Source organism: Glycine soja, chromosome 6 (assembly GCF_004193775.1).
Source record: "Glycine soja cultivar W05 chromosome 6, ASM419377v2, whole genome shotgun sequence".
NCBI lineage: Eukaryota > Viridiplantae > Streptophyta > Magnoliopsida > Fabales > Fabaceae > Glycine > Glycine soja.
The window spans coordinates 13,069,483-13,093,141 of NC_041007.1; the positions used below are offsets into that span (position 1 = coordinate 13,069,483).

Here is a 23,659-nt window from a genome sequence, read left to right on the forward strand (position 1 = left end):
TATTCTTTATTCATATAAACTGAATACTAATACAGAAAAATTTATAATAACTTGTTCAACTAACTTAGACTCCCTCCGTAAATTAGAAATAAATCTAATCCAATCTAATAGTAAATATATATTTTATATTAATTTCAGTTTTCGGAATTTTAATTTATTTAATTTTTTATTATATTGATCGATTTTTTCAACTACTATTGAGAACAATGCACATTCTATTGTTGATGACCCTCCTTCATATCCGACTTTAAAGTGTGCATGCTGGAGGCTCTTTCGCTTGATGATTTTGATGCTAAGTGGAAAGAATTGGTTGACAAGTATAAGTTGTCTGAAAACTCATGGATCCATAGGATGTATGAGAAACGCCATAAGTGGGAAGAGGCTTACTTTAGGGGACATTTCTGTGCTGGGTTGAAAAGCACCAGAGTATGTGAAAGTATTTGTGAACATTTGAGTAGGTTTTCACAACATAAACTAAAACTGTGTCAATTTATTGATGAATATGATAAGGCAGTTAATGAAGTCCGGTGGAATGAGGGGAAGGTTGAATATGATGCCACCCATGTTCGGTTTGCTCTCCCAACTCCTCATGTTAAAATTGAGAAACATGTGCTGAGGTGTTTACAGTGGAATCTTATAAAAGGTTTCTTTCAGAAATGTGGTTGGAGACTAATTTGTTTGTCTTAAGCATAGATGAAGGTTCAAACATCCGCAAATGCATGTTAGGCAACTCTGAGCACCATTCTTATAATCAATTGTGAGAGGCTAGAAAAAATTCCCCAAGACCTCATACATCCAATATGGACAAAATCAGCAAATTAAGTCTACTGCACAATTTTGGCAGCATTACTTGCCTCGCGTGTCTAATGATGTTGTGGCGAGAATGATGCGTTTTGGTAACATGATGTCCCTTTCTTCAGTACCATGTTACTTGGCGTCTACATCAGACCAGTTATTTATCGTCGTACACAATAGATTTCAAAAGTTATTGGATGAAGTAAATGAGTTTTCTTCTGCCCCTGATGCAAGCAATAGTGATGCACTTAATGAGAAAGGAGGTGCACCTGTCTCAAGTGAAAGATCTAAAGGTGATGATGCTCTTTCCAGAAATGTGGAACAGATCAAACATGGGTGTCCTGAACTCATCAATGCTGTAATTAGTGTGGCTGAGAAAGTCCCATAGTTATGCAACACACCTTGGGTAATTCATCTGATCAGGGTAAGGGACCTTGTTACTAACCCTCATGTGTCTCAGTGACTAGTGGTTGAGAGGTGCACCAATCAAGCAGATGATTTAGATCAACAATTGATAATGGACTCAATACTATGAATACTTAGGTGGGCTAATTCAAAGTATGAACTTAACTTTTTTTGTCTATGTTCCTGAAAAATCATGTCATTATGGAGATATTTACTAGTTTTTTTAATTTTTATTTTATGAGCATGCAGATATTTACTAGTAACTTATTGCATTTTGGCTCCTTTGATGAAGACAGTTTGGGTTATGAATTTTACCCTTCTATGGTGGCATGTGTCCATTAAACAATATATTGTTAATATTGATAATTGCTGATTTGCTCCTTATAAAATTTTTAAGTTCTAAGATGTTCCTTTTCTCCAAACATATACAGGTACTTGAATAGAATAATCTATGGTTGTGTTTTGGTGACAAAGGTAACTGCGTATCATCCACGAGGTTTAGTGCATGTTTGTTTTCCTGTTCAACCCCCCATTCCCTCTCTTTTCAATGCATGTTCATCTCATATTCTCACTCCTCCTCACACTTGCCTCATTCACGATGTCTCTATTGTGAAATATCCACTTATTTTTTTATGGTAATTTTTGCTAGAAAACTTGATTGTCCATATTAATTGAGGCTTTCCTTTCCATTTTCGTCTACAAATCTCAAATTTAAGATCTTTTTTAAAGAATTTTATTTTTTAATATTTATGGTTTTGCTTAGAACAATGTCAAAAAATAATATTAAAAAATTGACTAATTATTGATTAGTACGTTACAGTTTATTGATTTGACCATGTTAAATTACATTAAAATGATAAAAATTGAACACATTTTTAATATTATATAATTTATTAAGTAATAAATTAACACAAAATCATAAGAAATGAAAAAATACGTAAAATTTAAAGTTATCATATAACAACTATATTATGTGTCCTATAAGATAAAGACATTATTAATAAAAGTCCAAATAATAATATAAAGTTCAAATATGGTCCTTTGTGATTTAGTATTTGGCTTTTATTTGATTTAGAAAACATTTTTGGTTGAATAAAATTAATAAATTTCAAAATTAAAAAAAATAAAAGCACAATCAGTTAAAATTTATTATTAATAAGCTCATTTTGTTTTTTGGATTTTGCAAACTGGTTACTCAATTATTTAAATGCAATTTCAAGAATAATTTAATAGAGGCAATATTTTTAATATATAAAAAAGTCTACCATTATTATCATGAAAAAATAATTTCCAAATTTTAATTCATATATATATGAATACAAAGTTATATTTTAATACTATTTTACTTGATTTTTTTACATGCAAGTATCTTTTAAATATAAATCAATAAATAGTTATTTATTGAAAGTATTTTTCATAAATGGAAAGACAATTAAAAAATAAACAAAAGAACTAAATAAGTCAAGTCTTGTATCCCAAAAAAGAAAAAAAAATAATGATAAGTCAACTCTACATGTTATATTTTTTTGACCAAAATTAGCTCAAGTTTTAAAGTTTACTTGTTTAAATAAATGAATAATATTTAACTAACTTTTTTTTTCTTTTTTCAATAAACCTTATTTTGACGTAGGCTTACTATATATATATATATATATTGTAATGTATAAGAACTAGGCTAACTATAGTTTGAGTAAAACTATAAATTAGGACTCTAAAAATTATGAGTAATATTTTCATACCACAAATTATACACATGATAAATAAGACATGAGAGAAAATTTTGAAACCTGACGTAAGAGAGAAACATAAAGATAAAAAAATAAAGGCTTAACATATATTTAGTACTTTATTTTATCAATTTCATCCCTTAAAGTTCACTTTAATCCTTTCATCAGTTTAAATTTAACGATATTGATGAAATAAAAATATTAGTCAAACATCATTACAGAATGTAAGTTTTTTTATTCTCATCTTCTTCCTCCTCCCTCATCTAACGCCATTCCAAACCCAGTAACATTGAAGAAGAAGATAATTGAAACTTGAAAGGCACGAAATTGAGAGAAAAAAGAGAACCCAGATGAGTGTAGAAGCCAAGGAGCGTTGGCCATGGTAGTTACTCGGTGCTCACTCTCTGAGCTGATTATGGATAGATAGCATTGGAAGGGGTTTGAAGTTGAAAAGTGCCCCTTGTGTTGAATATTACTTACAAAGCTTAACAACCCGGAATGACCATTTTAAAACTTAAAACTCCAATAACTTCATATTAGTGGAGACCAAACCCAACAACACCACCACCACCAAATGTGACTTCTTGTTCAGATTGCAACAAGCTTGCCGGTGTTTAGGGCTTCGATTTTGGGTTTGGGGAGGGATTCGTCATTGGCGGCCATGGGAGAAGAAGATAGGGAGTGTGAGAGCGTGAATACCTTTATTTCATTTATGGCATTAGAGAAGGTTTCGTGGTGGGGAAATTGAGATGTGTTTGACTCTGCTTTGTTAGCTTTATGATTGTTACTGGGGTTTGGGATGGTGATTGGAGGCTTGAAGAAGAGAGGGGAGGAGGTTTGTGACTGGTACTTGGTTTGTGACAATTTTTAATCATTAATATTTTTATAAAAAATTATACATTGTCACGATTTTTAATCTTAATATTTTTATTTTATTATTGGCGACAAATTTAGACTACAAAGGATTAAAGTGAATTTTTTAAAATACAAATCATCAAATTAAACTAAAAAATAAAATAAATTACTAAATAGGTCATTTGGCCAATTTAAAATTAAACCTTTTAGGTTTATACTTTTTTTTTTTGAAAGAAAAAAACATAATGGAGGAACTAAAATAATTATTTTAAAATTTAGGGAACCAAAAAAAATATATCTCAAATTTAAGAGACTAAAAACATATTTCAACAAAAATATGTCCCCAAGCCCTAAAACAAATTTTATTATTAAATTAAACTTTTAAAAAAAATATAAAACAATTATTAAATTCAGTTATTATTTTATATTACCAGTTGAGTCCTTTATGAGGTTAATTGTGATAATATTTTGAACATATAACGAATTATTATTCAAAGTAAAAAAGAATAATGTTATATCTCCTACAAATCCTCCTACTATCTTTTATAGTAAATATTGAAAGAAAAGTACAAGATCAAATAGTTGAGCATTAAGTACAAGATTAATATGTATCACAAATGAAGCCACTAGCAATTAAATAGCTCGTCAACAATCGCCTTCATTAGCAAAAACAGGCACCACCTGCTAATGACTGAGGTACATTATAGACAGCAGCAAATCTACTCTTGCCGCCAAATCATGGAAATAAAGAAAAAGAAATACAGCTTTTCAAATGTAATCAAGAACGAACAAGGTTAAGAGTCGGGCCACAGTGCTATATGAACTATCAACCACAGACAAATTAGTGGTTTCTACAAATACTTTCGTGCAAGGGCTCGGACTTTAGTATCAAAATGTGATGACGTGATCCGGGAGCCAGGTAAGTACAGGGGATTAAGGAGAGTCTGCAATTTCCCAAACATGCAAATAAAAATTACTTCATCTCTTACCAGTTCAATAATTCATAATCTATAAAATGAAGTTCACAAACACATTTAACATAAGAATCTGTATGTTATCTATTACTGATATAAGTGTTCCCAATCACATTCTCACACAACAAAAAATAGTAGTTGAAACTCCAACTACCGAAAAAGTAAACCATTGGGAACTAATTTTGCATTCTGCATACTCATACAGGAAGAATATTGTACTCCAAAACAGTTAGGATGGAATTTGACAAACTTCTACAAAACTTTAAAATGCAGGTTTGTCATTATGGTTGTTAATATGTATACCAGGTATCTACTAGGCAATTTAGGAAGCCTATTATAGTGAAATATTGAATTGGTAATTAGGGGAAATGTAGAATGTGACTAATTCAACAGCGATAAGACCAGAAAATTATTTCAACAGCTATTGATATTTGTATAGTCCCCAAAGCATGCTTTAAGGAACTGGTAAACATGAACTTTCTCATAATCCCATTTCAAGAGAAGCATCCTATTGTAGAATAAGAAAAGGCCACATATGAAATTAACTAACAAAGCAAGGAAAGGCTACATATGAAACACGTTATAGGGTGTGCAAGAAAAATCATGTTACCTTTATGTAAAGCTCATGCACCTCTTGGAAGAAGCTCTTGATACCATCATCATTACGGGAGTCATGTAGCAACATAAATCGGGTATGTATGACAAGTCAAGGAAAATATCACACACAAAAAAAAAGGCATAAAGAGATATGTGTTTGCTGTAAGCTTTAAGTTTAAGACTTCTCCACTCCAAGTGCTTTTATTTTGTTACCCTGCCAGTGACAATGGCATAATTATACAATTAATGAAGCTAACTAAATTGATTGGTCCTTAAAGTTGGGTATCGGTACTTCATTTATTTGGAAAAACAAGATTAAAAAAAAGTGAACAAACAAGAGCTATGCAATTCTTTTTATCTCAACTATAAAATAATCCCATGTATAAAGGATATGACCAGCTGTAACATACACTGACACCACAAGTTCATTAAACCTGTCTACTGATTTCAAGTACCTGCATAGAGGATGTTAAGGGACACAATGTTAAGAAAAAGAACATAACATATAGAACAAACACAACAGAGGACCATAATGTTAAAATTTCACATTTGAACAAGGATCATGTATCAACTGAATGTAACTCACATAGCGCTAGTAGTCCATGCAAGGTCCTGAACAATATCGAGAGCAGCATGAAGGATAAATTGATGCAGCTGAGCAGAATCCTCCCTCTGTCTCAAGGTAGCATGGAATTGCAAAATGATGTAAATTTGGTGAAGAATACAATAATCCCTTGCTTAGTGCTTACAAAGCCACACAAGACAAGTGATGCATGAGATTCAAATAAGCATTAACATTAATCAGGCAATCAAATAACAACACAAGTAGAACTCCCCCATAAAAAATCTTTCAGACACTAATTAGGCTAAAAAATCACATAACTTAAATTTGATGCATGAGACCACCTAAAACAGTCAGAAAAACCAATATCTAGCAAGAAGCAAGTTAAATTTTTTTTTTGATAAATAAAAAAAACTAAAATAAAATATAAATAAGCATACTTTAGCAGCTACTCCAACTTCAGCTTCATATATAGGAATGTCATTTCTGCTAACAATGATGAAACAGGCAGTGGTTGCCATTTATCGAGATCCTGAACCCACAAAACACAAAAGAGGAGAAAATACATATAATTATTATGCTTATGCTTATTACAACAATTGAAATCTCAAAAGAGAAATAGAAATTCAGGAATGGATCTAAGCTCAAATAGAGCACAAACGGAAATGAAACCCTCTAATGACACGAGATCGGGGAACAGGAAAACGAAATCATATGGTGTTGTCCAATACTGTCAATATGCTTCAATTTGGAAAGAAAAGAGTGGAGGGATTGCTATATTGTGGTGTATAGTTGAAAGCACTAATTAGGTGTTTCAATACCCCTGAAGCTTAATTCCACCCTCAGGCTAAAACTCTCAGCGTAAAAGAGAAGTTTTAAACATTAAAAAAGAAGAAATGATCAAGGATCATGAACTGAAAGGGGAAAAAGAAGTAAAATTGCGCAATGAAAATGCGAAGCATTGCACAGACACCTAGGTGATCGAGATCAAATGCGGAAAGTCCGAAGCTAGCAGATTCAAATTAAGTGCTAGAGTGGGTTTAGGGATTACCTTGAGAATTCCAGAAGAAGAAATCGCGAGCGATTGAGGATTTGAGTTGAACAAAGCGGTGGATTGAATGTACTGTTGAGTAGAATTAGTTAGGAATTAGGATTCGTCAAGAAATTCAGGAACAAATGCATGTTTTTTGGGTTTTTGTTAAGCCCCTTATTGAGTGGCCTGGGCTAAAAGCCTAAAACTAGGGTGTGCAAAAATCAGTTCATTCAAAACCCGAACCAAACTGAACCACTTTAACAGGTTCGGTTCTTAAACCCAAATGTCCCAAGTGTTTTAGAGAATTGGTTCCAAACCGGTCCTGAATTAAAACTGGTTTTGAACCGGTTTAAGAATTGAATCGATCACCAAATCAATTCGAATGGGTTTCTAAACTAATTGAAAAAAACTGATTTATAAGAAAAAAAATTCAGTTAACCAAATTTTATTGAAATATTAATTTAGTTCATTTTAATGTAATTATTTCGACTCCAAATTGGTTTGGTTAAGTTGAACTCAAAATTGATATGGTTCGAATCAATTTTTTTCACACTCCTAAGCAGATTTTGTAATATTTAATTAGATGCAATTTTAAATATTTTGAATTAATTTTAAAAAATTAAAAATAGAATTTACTTAATTAAATTTGATTGACTTACATCTAAAATATTATAATTCAGATCTAAAACTAAGATAATTATATATTATATCATCATTTTCTTTAAGATATATGCTTTTATTGTAATTTAAAATATTTTATTTTGATTTTTTTTTGTTTAATGTTATTTTTTCATACATTTTAAAAATAACAAGAAGATTGTGGGAGCAGAATTCGAAGACTGTGTATTGCAATTACACACATTATATATTTATATTATTATTCTTTTCTTTGAAATACTCTTTTTTTTTACTTTAAATTAAAATATTTTAATTTCATCTTATATTATGTTAGCTTAATAATATACTTTTGAGAAATATTTTTAATATACTTACGACATATTTGATATGAAACATTAGAAATTCTTAACGGAAAATTAATAGAAATATTTATCATTTTAAGTATTTGTTAATACATTACTATTCTTCTTAAAATAATAATGTCTATATGGATAAGCTATTTCGGCTTACTTCGTAAATAGATCCACCGACTTATTTTAGTTTTAGCTTTAGGAATTTGCATATACAAGATTTTAAATTTGAATTTGATAGTGGTATTTTTACATCCTTTTAATGTTATCTAGTAAGTTTCTCTCACATTTACAAAAATATTTTTTAAATTCAATTAAAATTTATATAGAAACAAATTAAAAAGAATATTGAATATTTTTATTATCAATAATGAATTAAGGATGAATTACTTTAAAAATCATTAAGAAAACTAAAATAAAAATAAAAAGAATGGAATAGTTGAGAATGTAGTTGAATTGTGATTGGCCTAAGTTTAAGTTTTAAGAGTGAGGTGTAAGTGTGATGTTAATCAGTTAATGTAGGTGGTATCATACACCACACCAAGCCTCCTTTCTTTCTCCTCATCAGGATAAACAAAATGCATGTGAAAGAGACCAAGACACGGAAGAGGTGAATGGCGTGGTGAAGAATCATAGAGCCTTACTGTAAGCACACTAACACGGTATACACTAAAATCAATCCTCTTTTACTCAAACCAATTTATGTCCAAATGTTTTAGTTTTGTAAGCCACTTTTGTGTGTCTTGAGAAATACATGGTGTCTTCATTTCACTATCTGTATGATCACCACTCCTCTTATCCTTAGCAAGGTTGTCCTGTCTGCTCCGTTGTCTTACCTTGAGCGACAGAAGCCGAGAAACCTCGTGCAGTCCACCCCACTTTTCCAGCGCACGCGCAATATCATATCGCCCTGTGAGAAATTCCATTGCTATAAGTTAAAAATGATTGTCACTGATCCACTGGCATTGGTTAGGTGATACTGATGTTGCATGTTTTAGCAATCTTTCTTTCATAGACTAGAAAAAAAGCTATAGTTTATTGCAGTCATAAAATCAAAGTTGAGAACATGAATATCTAAACCTACCTGCTCGTTCAAATGACTTTCTACTGGGCATAAATGAAGGGTCTATTCCCCAGCCCCTCTGAAACCGACTTATCTGCATCATGAAATAAATTCCACTATGATCTAAGATGTAAATAGTGTCATTTAGTCATTGTCATTAAACAGTGGAATTTCTTCCCTGAGGTAAACACGAGTGCTTAGTGGCACAAAGTGAAGAAGGAAATGAAAATATTTGAGATAGGAAAAGCGTAAAGCATTATGGTAAACTACATTAGAATTTTTGCAACCTACCTCTTCCTGCAAATTTTCAAGATTGTCCCAGTAACCCTTAGGTTTGCGATGTTTGTAAGCCAAAGAAAGGTTCAATATGGTTGCAATCTTTCTGAATCCACCCATGCGAGTTATAGCCTTCTCAATATCCACTCTTCCATGCAAACGGAGTTGCTTCCTCATTGGCATAAATCCTTCCTGTCCATGTTCTGCAATGAATTTCAGGAGTTCAGATTCTAGTACTTTAATATTCCTCTGTAAGCCTGGCACTTTAGATCTTTGCTGAGATGAACATTGAACATCGCAATTAGGAACTTCCTCGGCTGAACCAGAGTTGTCATCTTTTAGATAGCCCGATGAAAGAATTTGTTGCCCTGAATTCATATTCTGCTCACAAACTTCCGAATATTTTGATGCATTCATGTTCTCAATATAGTCTCTTATTGCAGACAAGTTTGATGGGAGATCTTCATAAATGACCTGAAATGACATTGTGCAAAAACTCACAACATTGCAGGGCTCAAATACTGAGTAGATATGACAGGCAGATAAAAGAATGTATGTGGCTTTCACATATATGTAACTGTGTCTTTTTAGTCAGCTGAGCTTCTTTCTAGTGTCAATCAAAAGGTTTTCTTAGGCGGACTACATAATGAGGGTGTTACGCTGTTCGAAAATAATCTGGGAAAATTTAAAAGCAATCTGAAATTACATAGATGAATGAATTAATAGACAAACCTCCTCCATGATGGCCTCAGAAAGGAAAGTATCTTTGCGCATTTTTGACTCCACAGAGTACTTTAGCAGTGTGTGATGATTTCCTAGTTGCTCAAAAATCCATTTTCCCCGGAACGAATCGAAGTCCCCTTCAACTTGTTCAAAACTGATCTCCTGTTCTAAATATTCACACAAGTCCAACACAACACGAGCATGAAGCACCATATAAAGAAGACCCTTACACCCTTCCTGCATGCCAATAAACCAGGAAATCACATAATTTATAGATAAAAATGTAGGTCATGTCCTGGCTTGTACCATTGTGATAAGGGAAAGGATACAAGTTTGATTAACTGATTGCGGATAATGATAGTAAAACACCCGCTGTTAAGAAACAATATAGGTTATCAACAACTATGATGTTCTCTTTGTAAGACTACTTCTTTAACATTGTCTCATACCTGAAGAATGCGGACTTTATTGTTATCTCGTGATACAACCTTACTGATTGCTAAATTTGGAACTATCCTGCAACAGATGATGTGGAATCAAGTTAGAAAAATGAAACAATAGAACTGAGAGTCTCTTACTTGTTCCAGCACATCTAGTGTAAAGAAGCAGCATAAATGGCTTACTTGGGAAGAGTCTCATAGGCAGTTAGAATATTCCATACTTCACAAACATGAGCTTTAACTGTTATGCTTGCAACAACACAGCGATGAACACCTCCATTTTCCTTCATATCAAAATCATTTTATTAGTAAGCATGGCCATACAAACAGCTCATTGTCTGAATCAACGTCAACTCATAATAATTAGTATAGATAATTTACCAGAAGTCCATCAAATCTGCGGAGATGAACTTCATCCACCATCCGAGGTCTGTCAAGCCTGCAAACTTTTCCAAATACACCCCAGTTGCTTCTAACCTCACTGGAAGATGTGAGCATGGAACCAGAAACTGAGGTGGCAATTTCTTTTTTGTTCTCTGCAGGTGGCAACTTATCACTTTCACACAAAGCACCATTCATCTTTTTAAAACTTTCAGACAAAGCACCATTTATCTTTTTAACAGATGACCCGTTAATGGCCACATAAGTTTTGTGCAAGTGGTTTTCTGACACTGGAAGTTTCTGATATCCCACAAAGTTCCTTTCAGCTCTGTAAGCCAGAGCTCGAAGGTTCACAGGAAGATCAGATCTGATAATCCTTTCCAAAAAAATAGCTGGGAAATTGAATCTTGGTATCACATTAACTTCATAAGATAAAATAGCAGTTGATGACCTGCATAAACCAGAATTGGTGTAAACTAGAAATGTAACATGACAATGAGATTAATGTCAATAACAACATTCCATGTTAATGGCAAATGAAGATACTTATCCCAATAAAACCCACTCGAATTGAGGCATTTAACATATGGGTGAAATAATTTAGGATGGCAATTGACAAAGTTTGATTGTCTTGCAGGTTGCATTATTATTGCATGTGGAAAGTTAGTCAAGTTATTTTTCATTCTCTTTCTCACATAAAAAGTATACAACATATTTTGAGCCATACAAAAGATGATGATAACAAAATGATAGCCTTGTATCACTAGGTGAGATCGGCTATATGAACCACATGATGTCATTTGACTAGGTAAAAAAACCAATTACTCAGATATTAATCACCATGATATCCTTTTTAATAATCTCTAATAAACTGCTTCTTAGCCTCCATCTACTAACTTTCACAGGGCTAAAACTTATGCAATCTACTCTCCTCGCCTGTGCCTATCAGTGAAAAGCTGCAACCATATGATTTTTGGATTTGTAACTTGTTGGTTTTGAGTATACTAAATACACACAGTATCTTTAGATTGATGCAAGGCTGCTTTGCAGACAATGGCTTTGAGAAAAGAAGGAAAAAAATTATACCTTGTTCCAGATTTTACAGACCATTTGCCATCAAACTTCTTAAAGTCCCCATCAACCATGTGATTTTTGGATTTGTAACTTGTTGGTTTTGAGTATACTAAATACACACACAGTATCTTTAGATTGATGCAAAGCTGCTTTGCAGACAATGGCTTTGAGAAAAGAAGAAAAAAAATTATACCTTGTTCCAGATTTTACAGACCATTTGCCATCAAACTTCTTAAAGTCCCCATCAACCATGGAAAAGTGAAGTTCTCGATCCCATGCCTGAAGAAATAAAAGAACAAACCTAGCAGTATTAATTTAATAAATAATTCATTTCTCTCCTCGGGATTTTTTTTATTGACCGACTAATCTATCTACTCAAACTAGTACATTCACTGTTAATAGAAACTAAACTATTCTTCATATATGATCCTGTATAAGGATCATCGGGCAAATTGTACAAGAAAACATGGGTTGGAATACGAAAGGTTAAGGGTCTGTTTGATTCTCTTCTCAATTTTTGGTTTAAAAAAATAGTTTTCTAAAACAATTCCACACTATTCATCAATCAACTTCTCTCATTCAAAATCTATTAACTTTTGGAAATTTTTTCCAAAACAAGCATTTTAAAAACTTAAGAACAGAAATAGCTAGATGTTTCCTCATATTTGTCTTCTGTTTTCATCTTGTTCAACTTCTCCCTCAAGTTCACACTCTGGTCTGAGTCTCTGTGCCTTGTACTATCCTCTACTAGTTGTCTCAGCAACCTTGTTTCCTTGCATAATGAAAACTTAAAACAGATTTTGAAAAAAGATAAAGCAAACACACCCTAAAGTTTCAAATTTCAATCAAGTTCGACTAGTGGCTGGCTACAGTAACCATTTTCACACAGTGTGTGTGTTAAAAGACACTTACTGAATTGACGACTTCTTGAAGATCCAACACAACGCGGGCTTCTATATGCCAATACATTGCCCTTTGGAATCCCCTTTGTTCTAACCATATCCTTCCTGGGTAAGGACAAGGAATTCTCCCACTAACAACAACAACAAAGCAAAGGCCTCATAAACTGTGCCCTTTAACTCAATCACCACAAATACAAAGTAAAAGCACTTTGCTTTTTTCAACTTGAATGCGAATAAGAGCCTGTTTGGATAAGCTTCTTTAGAAGCATTTCTAAAAGAAGCTTACCCAAAAAGGCCCTAACAACATTAGCATTACCTCCATACAAGATTTGGGATGAAATCAGCGAGATGCTCATAATCAGTGAGAGCATTCCAAACGGACTCAGTGTCAGCATCAACCGTAATTTGGGCGTTAACTCTGCGTTCCCTCCACGATATCACTTGAACCTCACAATGCACCTCACGCTCACCCTCTTCCTCGTGCTGCTCAAAGCTTCCATCTTTGCCGTTGAAGTGACACGTGGGCTTCAAGGGTGTGGTCCGTGTGGACGAGGAAAGTGCAACAGCGCTGCCCCGAGAGTGGAGTCTGAGAGACAGAAACCTCGTAGAGGAATGTGTGGTTGGTTTGGACAGAAAACGCAGAGGGTGAGGTCCAACGTTGGTGGAGGTGGATGCGATCATGTCTCATGGGAGTGACCAAAACGAGTGTTCCATTGGGTGGTTTGTTTACACATTCATGGGAGTGAAGAGCGATGTTGTTGGTGACAGTTGAATGAAGATACTTGCGTCGTAGCCACTAGTTTTGTTTTTTGTCGTTTAGCGGGACTGTGAACTTGTGGTTCCAACAACACACACGGTGGTAGTGTTGCTTTTGTCATTTCATCAGATTTTTTTTTATTAGACAAGGGATGATTCGATAATTCACTCATTTCTAGTCCTAATGAAAACGAGGAGATGATTTTAATTTTTTGCCATATTTTCCTGTTCATGTGTGTCAATGTCAAAGGTGGATATTTAAAATTTGTTTTGGAAAACAATGAGCTTCAAATAATCTTTTTTCCTCTTGACAAACTATCTTGAAAATGCAAATCCTGAACCATTGAAAAAATTCTCTCTTTTTTAATCGAAATTAGATGGCAAACGTATCGTGAACAAACACAATGCTTTCTTTCGATTAAAAGTGAAAATAGAGAGAAAGGAAATAAAAATAAATAAAAAGAATAAAAAGTATAGAAATATTTTTAATTGAAAAAGATGTGTTGTTTAGATGGAAAACAGAGAATTTTTTTCTTCAGATATAATGTACAAAGGAACGAATGCAACATTTTATGATAACGTGATAGTTAATCTATCTTAGAATGTGTTGTTAAAAAAAATTCTTTAAATGTGAATTTTTCTTAATCATAAGATAAGAATTATTCATCATATAACTGATTAATGTGAAATTTCAGACTACTCCATTTTTTTTTTGTCTGCAACAGTATATATATCCATTAACTGCACAAGAAGTGCTAAAAGGAGTACAAAGAAATCATTGAAACATACAAATGTGACCTAACCAGCAAAGGCCACCAACGACCCCATCAGCAGGCAAATGATTCGAATCTTAGCCTACAGCTGGAAACTGCATTTGAGAAGATTCAGCACTTGCATCACATAATTGACACAGGGCAACTAAAAAATCTACTCCAAAGAATTTTAAATAGTTAAACCAATTTTAGGATTGATTATAAGTTAAAACTGTGATAAATAAAGAAAACAAAGCAAAAAGATTAAGAAAAATTATCAAAGCATACTTACCTAATGATGCGGAGTTTTTGAAGTGTTTTTTATTTTTTGTCAACATATAAGATACAAGATCAGAGTCACGGAAGCTCGTGGGTGAGACCAAAACCCTTGCTTGATGAAATAATGTGTGAGATTGAAAGAAGAGGAGAATGAAAATTTCACTTTTGTAATTTGTTTAATGAGTGAGCCATTATTTTGAATAATTGATGGATGTTCTTTAGTATGTAAATTAAAGCCAGTGATAATGTCACCGCATAAAAAGGGAAATCAAGAGTAGACTTTTGTTTTTTGAAAAGAGCGCTTTTAAGAGTTAACTATCTATGACAATTATTTCACCAATGTCTATCCAGAATCTTGGTGTTACTTTCCTCACCAAAGGTAGAAGACACAATTTGATTCTCGTGCTTAAAATCTTTGCTTAACTGAACTAGAAACTCTTTCAATTTAATTTCTATACTGTCAAAGTTTAAAAAAAAAAATGTTGTTAATTAATCAGAAACTATGATGATATGATTTTTAAGATTCTTAATGTAAAAATCTATAAACTTTTCATATATGTCAATTTGTCAATTTATCATGCCTTCCAAAAAAAATCAATTTATTATGAACTCTTTAAATATCTGAAGAAGTCCTCGGTGGGTGTGACACAAATTTAGTAACTATGAATTAGATTTAGTAACTATGGTGTTATTACGAATTAGGTTAGAGTTGTTCAAAAGTGAACAGTATTTCAGTATGTGGCACACATGGCACTGTTGCATGGGTCCTAGTCATAGGCATTACAAAGAAACCATTTTTAGTTTGCTTTCTCTGCCTAATGCAATTCTTCCCCTAGGCATTGGAAACTAAAGAGGTTTCTCTGCACTTGATAGACAGGGGTGCTTGACCATGCTGTTTGCTTGATATTTGAAATGCAACAGGTACAATGCAAAATCAAAAGGGGCTGCATGGGAGGCTAAAATTCCGGAAGAAAAAATCGAATAAAGTGAAAAATTAAACACAAAATGTACTGCCTGGGTACTTATTTGAAACAATTTTCTGGAATTTTTTATTAAAAAATACTTATAAATAACAACAACTATCATTATGGTATGAGATAATTAATAAATAATTTTATATCCTTTAAATATATGATCATAAATTTAATTTTTGACTCATATATAAAAAATTTATCATAAAAGATTAATATTTTAAATAGATTTTAATATATTAAGAAAATAATTATTAACTATTGATTCAAGAGATATTTGTTTTAAAAAAAATACAACCACTTTTGTAGCCAATGGATGGGATGTGATGCAAAGGTTGCGTATGAAATTCATGTCACTGGAGATAAATCCTGACGCTTTTATCATTGTAAAACTTATATTTATTGTAGACCAGGTGAATTGTCTTTTCTAGGGTTTCTTTTTTTTGGGTACTTTACCGTGTCAATCGTCTAGTTAGTTGTGAAAAAGTACATTGTTTGAAGTTTACACAAAGAGGCCTGTTATTCTAGTCCTAGATAGCTCTTCTTATTAGGAATGGAGTTGACTGAAAATGGGGGCTATTGAGCCTGGTTAGTTTTAATTTGATAACTTTTAGTATTAATTAATAGAGATTGTGATGCAGATAAATGGATGGATGGATGATTGGCAATATGGTTTTTGACATGTCACCATTTTCTGGTATTCTTTATTAAAAACCCTTTGGTTATTTTCTTGATATCTACTTAGTGGTTTCGAAATTTCTAATGCTAATTCTGAATAAATTGCGATGCATCTTATAAGAATTAAGAAACATGAGATATACAATGGACAGAATTTGTGCTTACTTGCTATGTCAAATGTGGCTTGAAGTTGATGAGCCTTAAAAAAGGTTATAGAACATGTATTTTTTCTATTACAGGTTATAGAACTTGCATGAAACACGAGGAAAACTAAGTCAAATAAAAAAATGGCCGTTAAAAGATAAGCCTAGAATAATTAATTTTATTCAAAAACTAAGTTAAAAAATTTTGAACGAGCAAAAAGTCCCAGCTTCCAGTTATTTGTGCACGCAGAGGACGCTAATCATCGACTTGTTTGTAGTACTAGTCCCATTCTTGAGCGCACGTGAGCTCGATCATATTACAAGCTATTTTAAAAGCTTAAATTTATTGTTAGTACATAAACACTTTATAAGCTCTAATCCTAGCTAAAAAAATATGTGGCTCGTTTCTTAATTAGCTTATTCTCTCATTTGTTTAAACAGTCTTAACAACCTAATGGGTTTTGCTTATGCAATACAAGGTGTGCCTTTTTTTAACTAAATGAAGGGAAAACACAAAATATTTTATTAGATAATTTTAGCTCACGTAAATTATCAATATAATAAATAGTGGTCAATATCATGGTGTTTTATTTTACCATAACGAGGCATTCATGTTGAGGATGACTTCAAAAAATGAGCTTAGGGGCGTGCATTTAGGTATTGCTATGTGCTGAGTGAATTTAGGTATTAAAAAAGTTTATTATTACAAATGTGATTTTTAATAATATCTTTTTTATCTAATGCTTAATAAAAATATTATTAAAAAAATTTGATGACATTCAAAAAATACTACAAAATTATGAATAAATATTACTAATATGTTTTTATAATATTTATTAAATATTATGTATAATTCATATTATTAAAGTCTTTTGTGACATTTTTAGACTTTAGCAACATGGACTATATACAAAATTTAATAAAATATTATAAAAACATATTAGTAACATTTATTTATAATTTAACAATTTTTAACCTGATTAAAGACTTTTAGCAACATTTTTATTAAATGTTTTAGATTAAAAAATGTTGCTAAAAATCATATTGTTGTAGTGGTTCATACCATTTATATGTAACATGTTGCTCAATGTACTTGATTAATTTGTTGGTTGTTGTTGGGATACTTTGAAATGTGTGGAGACAATGGTTCTTCTAGTGGTCGGAAAAGGGTGTTCTTGTTGAGAAGCATGGTAACAACTTTGTCAATAGAAGAAATTGTGATAAAATAATAGCAAGGGACAAAATTGTGTACTTGAAGGGAGAACAATTTCTGCTATTTATAGGTATTGGTAGAAATGGGACCCTGATTGAAGTCCATCCTGATGACATCATTGTGCTAACCATTACCCATAAACACCATCTTCTTCATATAATCATGATGCCAAAGAATGGTTCCTCTAATTAATGGTAGGCAGATTTAACTCCTCTATCAGTAGCATCTAGATGCGATGATCTTTAGTCTGAGATGTGGTTGTTGTCTTTGTAATGACATGGAAATTGATAGTTTTCATTTCGATTAGGATTTGTTTCATATTAGATCATTATTCATTCTCACAAGTCACAACTTAAACTTCTTACACATGCTTATATATACTCCCAACAAGATTTGTTTTTTCTAGGATGGCCATCCTTTTTTTTAAGATAGTTCACGAGCATAGGCCTTTTAGACTTTTTAGGCAGAGACAACAATAGTCCCATAAAATAGCTTAATTGGTTAACCTTTAGCTGTGGGGCCGTAACTGGGCGATTCCTTAGAGCGAACTTCCGTGTGCAAAAGCCCAATGTTTGGGTCCGTTATGGAGTATTAAATTCATTTTTTTTAAGATGCATAGTTGTAAGTGAATTACTAGATGTGAAATGAAATTAGTATGAAATACAACAATAAGAATAATAATATTTTATCTCATTAAAGGCGATGATTAAACAATTTTTTTATGATTGGCATTATATTTGTATGCATAACTTGACTGATAATTAATTATCCTTCAACATTATATATTTTAACATTTTTGAAAAAAATATTTTAATCTTTAAAAGTCTACATAATTAGATAACAAACTTTTCCATATAAAAAAAATGAATATCGATTACATATAATACATGTAATGATAATACATGTAATGATAGCAAATCACATATATCTTTAGAAGAACAACAATACATGTAATGATGATAGCAAATCACATATATCTTCAGAACAACAACATGTGAATTAATTGACATAAAATTTATACATATATAATTACGTAAAATATTCAGAGAAAATTTTTATCAGATATAATATTCATATATACTGTATATATGAATAAATTATCTCTTATAAAAAAAATACATGTGTACTATACTCTATACACTTATTTCTTATTTCTTACCTTTGGAATTTTTTCAATAATAGAAATTCAAGCGGCAATTAATGGTCCTTTCCAAAAGATGCACCCTCAAGTAACTGGTTGCTAAGGTTTGATCTCAAACCACGAAGATATCTTACGGATCGTGTGTAGTCAACTTGAACTAAACTGAAAGAGGCAAAGATCGAAGATCTTCCATGTCTTCGGAACCTTGTACCTACTAATCTACCCGTGAAACAACTTATGCAATTAACATATTATATATCGGCGGGGCACCATGTTTAGGCCAATGTAGATTATGGTACAGTACATAAAATACAGTGCCGTCAAAATATTAATGTGAATGCCACCAATACCTTGTTCGTTTGTATGAGAAAGAAAGAAAGAAAGCAACGTGTGTTGTATGAGTCACGGTATTGAACGTTAGACAACAATTGGAACTAATGGTACATAGAAAGAAAAATGAAGACGAGATTGATAGGATAGGATGCATACAAACGGGACCCATCACTTCCTCAATCCTATAATGCATGCGTAAACATTAAAACTGAGCTGAGAAGACAGACACACAATACATATGTGCTTGTGACTCAAGTAATCTCACTGCCCCTTTCCCATGAATTGAAGTTTTTCTATCTCTCATGTATGTTCTCTATGTCTGTTTGATCGAGAATCTTCATATATTCATGCATCCCTAGACCACCAAAATGCGTACACAGTTCATATGAAATGTTTTAAAATGTACAAAATTTAAGTAAGATACACTTTTGGTGCTAGTCTCCGATTAAAATATGAATTTTATTCCGATATCTCACCTAATAAAGGTCTTTATTCAAGGATAATATTTGTTATCAAAGTGAAACTTTAATATCATCAAATACTATACTTAAGTTTTATATCTGTTATATAGTAGTACTTAAGTTAGTGAGAACTGAGAAGATTATTGCATAAACTGATAAACACGTACAGTTCAACACAATGATGCCAATTATAGTGAGTAAGAAAGCTTGGCAGTTTAATTTAGCATCCCTCATAATTATATATATATATATATATATATATATATAATAGATCAATCTATTAAGCATAACAGATTTTTTTAAGTTTAAAGCATGATCATTTTTTAATTAAAAGGCTTTTTTAGAAAAATTAAATCTGACCTTTTTAATAAAAAAAATAAAGCTAGATTAGAGCTTAAACCAGTCAGCTCGCTAACCCCTGAGAGACCTTGAGGACCTATTTTTGCTCCTAATCATGATAAAGTAACAATATCCTTAGCCGGTGTTTGATCAAGTTATTTTCTGATTTCATTTTCACTGGAAATAGAAAATGATGATGAAAATATATTTGGTTAAATTTTTGTTTTCAATTTTAATGAAAATATTTTTTCAAATAAATCAAAAACTGAAAACAATAAAATCTCATTTTCAGTTTCAGTTGAAACCATGAATTTCATTTTGGGTAAAATGAAAACACGATAATAAAGAATGTAATTTTAAACAAATCTAAAAATACATTTTTTTTTTTAAAATGTATTTTCAGTGTTTTTATTTCTTGAAAGTAAAAGATAATAAGTCAAACAAAATATATTTACAAAATTTTAATCTTTAAAAAATAAAAACAATTTTTCAGAAAATAAAAATAAAAAATAAAAACAGAAAATAAAAATATAAACTAAAGACACTCTTAATAATCTTGTTTTTATTTTTTAATTATTAATCCTAAGACTAAAACATTGAGGAGAAATTTGTGTTTGAAAAAAAATTCTGTAATCCTAGGTGGGCAGTGGTGATAATAAATTGATGATGAAAATGTGAGCAATAAAGGAGTTGGCAGTAGTTTCCCCTCTTTAAAGAGACAGAGACCAAGTTGGCTTGCTCGGCGATGAATCGTTCCCCGGGTAGCTCTGTCTCTGTTTCATTTCCCAAGATTCGTCAGATAGTCGTCATTTATTTTACTACTCTCTCTCTCTTGTTTCTTTTGCATTTCCAATTTCAAAATCTCTTCTACTGTATGACTCCACGGAATCAAAGCTTTCCCAAAGATGGTTTCTGAATTTTCAACAACTTTAAAAGCCCCATAAATACATTACACTAAAACACACATCTCAGAACTCACACATACATATATGTATCCATCAAGAAAGCACTTGTGTAATTGTAAATTTTCTCTTTCTCTGTTTAGTTTGCATCAGCTTGTGCATTCACATATTTGGTTCTTCATCATAATGGAAACATGTAATATCTATTCTCTGTAAAGAGAGTCTCACACAGTGACAGAGAGAATCCATAGCTAGCTTCTCTTGTCATCACTTCTTCTCGTTAACTGTTCCAGCACATCTCTTATCTATTTCTATTTCATCAAGGGAAGGAAATCATCTTCCTCCTTCACCACCTTCACTCATCCCTGCCATTTCACTACACAACAAATTTCAATAAATTCACAGTTACGTTTCATAGCCTACCAGATCGTATCATACACACATACATGCATTTATTTTTAATGTACTCTTAATCTAAAAATAATTTCAATTAGAAATCATACTTTATATTTAAAATAATTTGTATTATATATCAAAAGTTCACAACTCTCCAATGCTAGTTTCAGTTTAGTTATTAGTTTAATAGTAGGCTTGTTATTCAGGATTACTGTTTAAAAAAGCTGACACGACTTTTAGATGTAAGAAAAGGTTCTTATACAAATAGTAATTAGTTCTCTTAATTAGGATTTATTTTTGTGTAATAATATTAAAGATTCATTTTGACTGAGTTCTTATGTGATTTGAATAAACAGTTGTCGAAGTTGTTAAATATAATATTGGGTATTATAAAATCACTAAAAATGAGTTAAGAACGTCGAGTATAAGTGCACTATATAGAGATGTTCTTACAAATTTTGTAAAATTAATTTTGAAATATTGTGATTTATGTTCAGAGTTTTTATTTAAAAATTAAGTTAATATAGTAAAAATTAGTATAGTTTTATTTTAACTAATAAAAACAATTTAAAGTCACTAAAAATCAAGATCAATCATTAAATTTAATTTCTCAACATCTATTTAAAATCACATTAATTAATATTTTAATCTAATTTTGAATGTTACTAAGTAAAGCCATATATAAAAATGTTTTATGAGTGAGTGAATATGAAACCTACCTTTTAGGTTTTTTACTGCAAAGAATTTCACTTGGTAACTGTTGAATTACCTGTAATACAAATTTCATTCAGATCAGATTCATGAAAATGATGCCCTTTTTCCCCAGTTAATTGAGAGGTTTCCCTTCCCTATAATTTTCACTCACCAGTTTGAAAACGGGTTAATTCAAAAAAAGCTGAAAGGACTTCAGAATAGGGGAGGGATGTTGTAGTTTGAAACCCTACAAAGACCTAGAGACAAAGCTGGCTAAGAGTACCGCAGATAAAAGCAAGCAAGCAAGAATTTCACATCTGATAGGTTTTCACTGTACATGCTTTCACCTTTCTTGTCCATGAGAAATGAACATTCGGGCCGGGATTGATTACCCAATTTATTTATTCATAATAATAATAATAATAATAATAATATATTCCTATTCACATTCTCTCATCTGTCAAATGCTAATCTTAAATTAATATTGCAGAAAACTAGAGAGACTTGGACTTGGCATTGGTGACGCTGAAGCATGCATGTCTATATCATCTTTATCTCTCTCTCTGAGATCGATCGGGAGAGTATGTTAATTCCTTCATGAGTGAGCTATATGAGTGAGCATCATATAAACAGCTGCAAACTGAGTAACTTTTTGGTCCTTGTATTTTTCTCATTCAAAAGAAGAAGAGAAATCAAATGATCCAACCATGTCAAAAAAAATTTTAAAAAAAATACATAAGTACTCACTCACTTTTAGTATAGTCCTTTCAAGCTTGACACTTTGAAGAAGCCTTCATAAGGTAACTGACTTGTTTAATAATGGAAACAAGGTTAGAAAGTAAAAGGGTAAACCATAGTGTATATCTTCATAGGAAATTTTAACAAACCTTTTATTATATATACAAGTAACCTTACAGCTGGAAATTCTCCAATCTTGGAAGAGTTATCTGTAAATCAAAAAGCCTTCTTCGGTGGTATCTGATAGCAAGATGCAAAACTAGAAAGCAGCATATATATACAGTAAGCAGAAGAAGATTGTACAAATTAAAATAATTTAAACAGAAAGCCTTACCAATCCTATGAAGATGAGGATCTTCATAAAACAAACGCAAATTAAGTAGTTGTATTGAGTAGTAGCAAATGTTGGCTGGGGGGAATGAAGCCTGGTCCGAGAATCATTTAGGGTATAAATTAATTTCCATTAATTTATATACCCTGGAATTTAACTGAAACACTTTCATATATATCTCCATATCATGACCTCGAGCCAGACAACATTCCTCTCAACATAACCTTTGCAGGGCTAACTTACACACTTGTAACCAAACATATACACATAATAATGCATATATATAACACAACACCACCTTTGGCACTTGATGAACACAAATCCAAGAAGATATGAAGCCCCCCAAAAAACACGAGCTTTGAGGGGAATGAAGCCTGGTCCGAAGCCTTATAGTTCTTGCCAGTGAGAACCTCCTTTGAGAAAAAGCCTCGAGCCAGCCAACATTCCCCTCAACACTACTACTAACCCATCTCACTCAAAACCCTAACCCGCTTAGAGGTTCTTATATATAGACAAAGCAAGAGAGAGAGAAAGAGAGAGCACTGACTCACACTAGCTAGCTACACTTATGGCGCTTTTTAGCTACCCATTCAGATGTTTTTTGTTCCCAAATTAGCTTGTGCAAAAGGGCATTTAAACTAACTGCTATGGTCAAAGATAAAATTAAAACTCATAAGTAAACAAAACCAAAAGCACTACTTGAGCAGACAAGACCACCACCACCCCACAAAACAAAAAGACTGAGATTGAGGAGAGGC

The 23,659-nt window shown here is 32.0% G+C and overlaps 2 protein-coding genes and 1 long non-coding RNA gene across 7 annotated transcripts; all 3 read right to left on the reverse strand.

Moving 5' to 3' along the window:
* Positions 1–4,344: 4,344 nt before the first annotated feature.
* LOC114415836 (trafficking protein particle complex subunit 2-like) lies at positions 4,345–7,181 on the reverse strand. Its single transcript, XM_028380702.1, has 6 exons — positions 6,967–7,181; positions 6,356–6,447; positions 5,940–6,025; positions 5,747–5,808; positions 5,367–5,452; positions 4,345–4,726 (listed from the first exon to the last, which is right to left on the reverse strand). Exons 2-6 carry the CDS (start codon positions 6,434–6,436, stop codon positions 4,634–4,636), a joined length of 408 nt encoding a protein of 135 aa, XP_028236503.1. The 5' UTR covers positions 6,437–6,447; positions 6,967–7,181; the 3' UTR covers positions 4,345–4,633.
* A 1,381-nt stretch (positions 7,182–8,562) lies between these two features.
* On the reverse strand, positions 8,563–13,613 carry LOC114415839. Of its 3 annotated transcripts, XM_028380705.1 has the most exons (11): positions 13,092–13,613; positions 12,786–12,906; positions 12,126–12,152; positions 11,886–11,944; positions 10,800–11,250; positions 10,602–10,702; positions 10,428–10,494; positions 9,988–10,215; positions 9,271–9,729; positions 9,001–9,073; positions 8,582–8,826 (listed from the first exon to the last, which is right to left on the reverse strand). In XM_028380705.1, the coding sequence occupies exons 1-11, from the start codon at positions 13,454–13,456 to the stop codon at positions 8,603–8,605; spliced, it is 2,175 nt and encodes a 724-aa protein (XP_028236506.1). In that variant the 5' UTR covers positions 13,457–13,613; the 3' UTR covers positions 8,582–8,602. The 3 variants fall into 3 exon arrangements, with proteins under 3 accessions (XP_028236505.1, XP_028236506.1, XP_028236507.1); XM_028380704.1 differs by lacking the exon at positions 11,886–11,944 and having other exon boundaries at positions 8,563–8,826; positions 12,067–12,152; XM_028380706.1 differs by lacking the exon at positions 11,886–11,944 and having other exon boundaries at positions 8,677–8,826; positions 9,001–9,095; positions 12,067–12,152.
* A 6,789-nt stretch (positions 13,614–20,402) lies between these two features.
* On the reverse strand, positions 20,403–23,659 carry LOC114415847. Of its 3 annotated transcripts, none has more exons than XR_003667418.1 (3): positions 22,905–23,659; positions 21,859–22,829; positions 20,403–21,119 (listed from the first exon to the last, which is right to left on the reverse strand). It is a non-coding gene; the product is annotated as an uncharacterized LOC114415847 (long non-coding RNA). The 3 variants fall into 3 exon arrangements; XR_003667419.1 differs by having other exon boundaries at positions 21,859–22,636; positions 22,720–23,659; XR_003667420.1 differs by having other exon boundaries at positions 21,859–21,908; positions 22,005–23,659.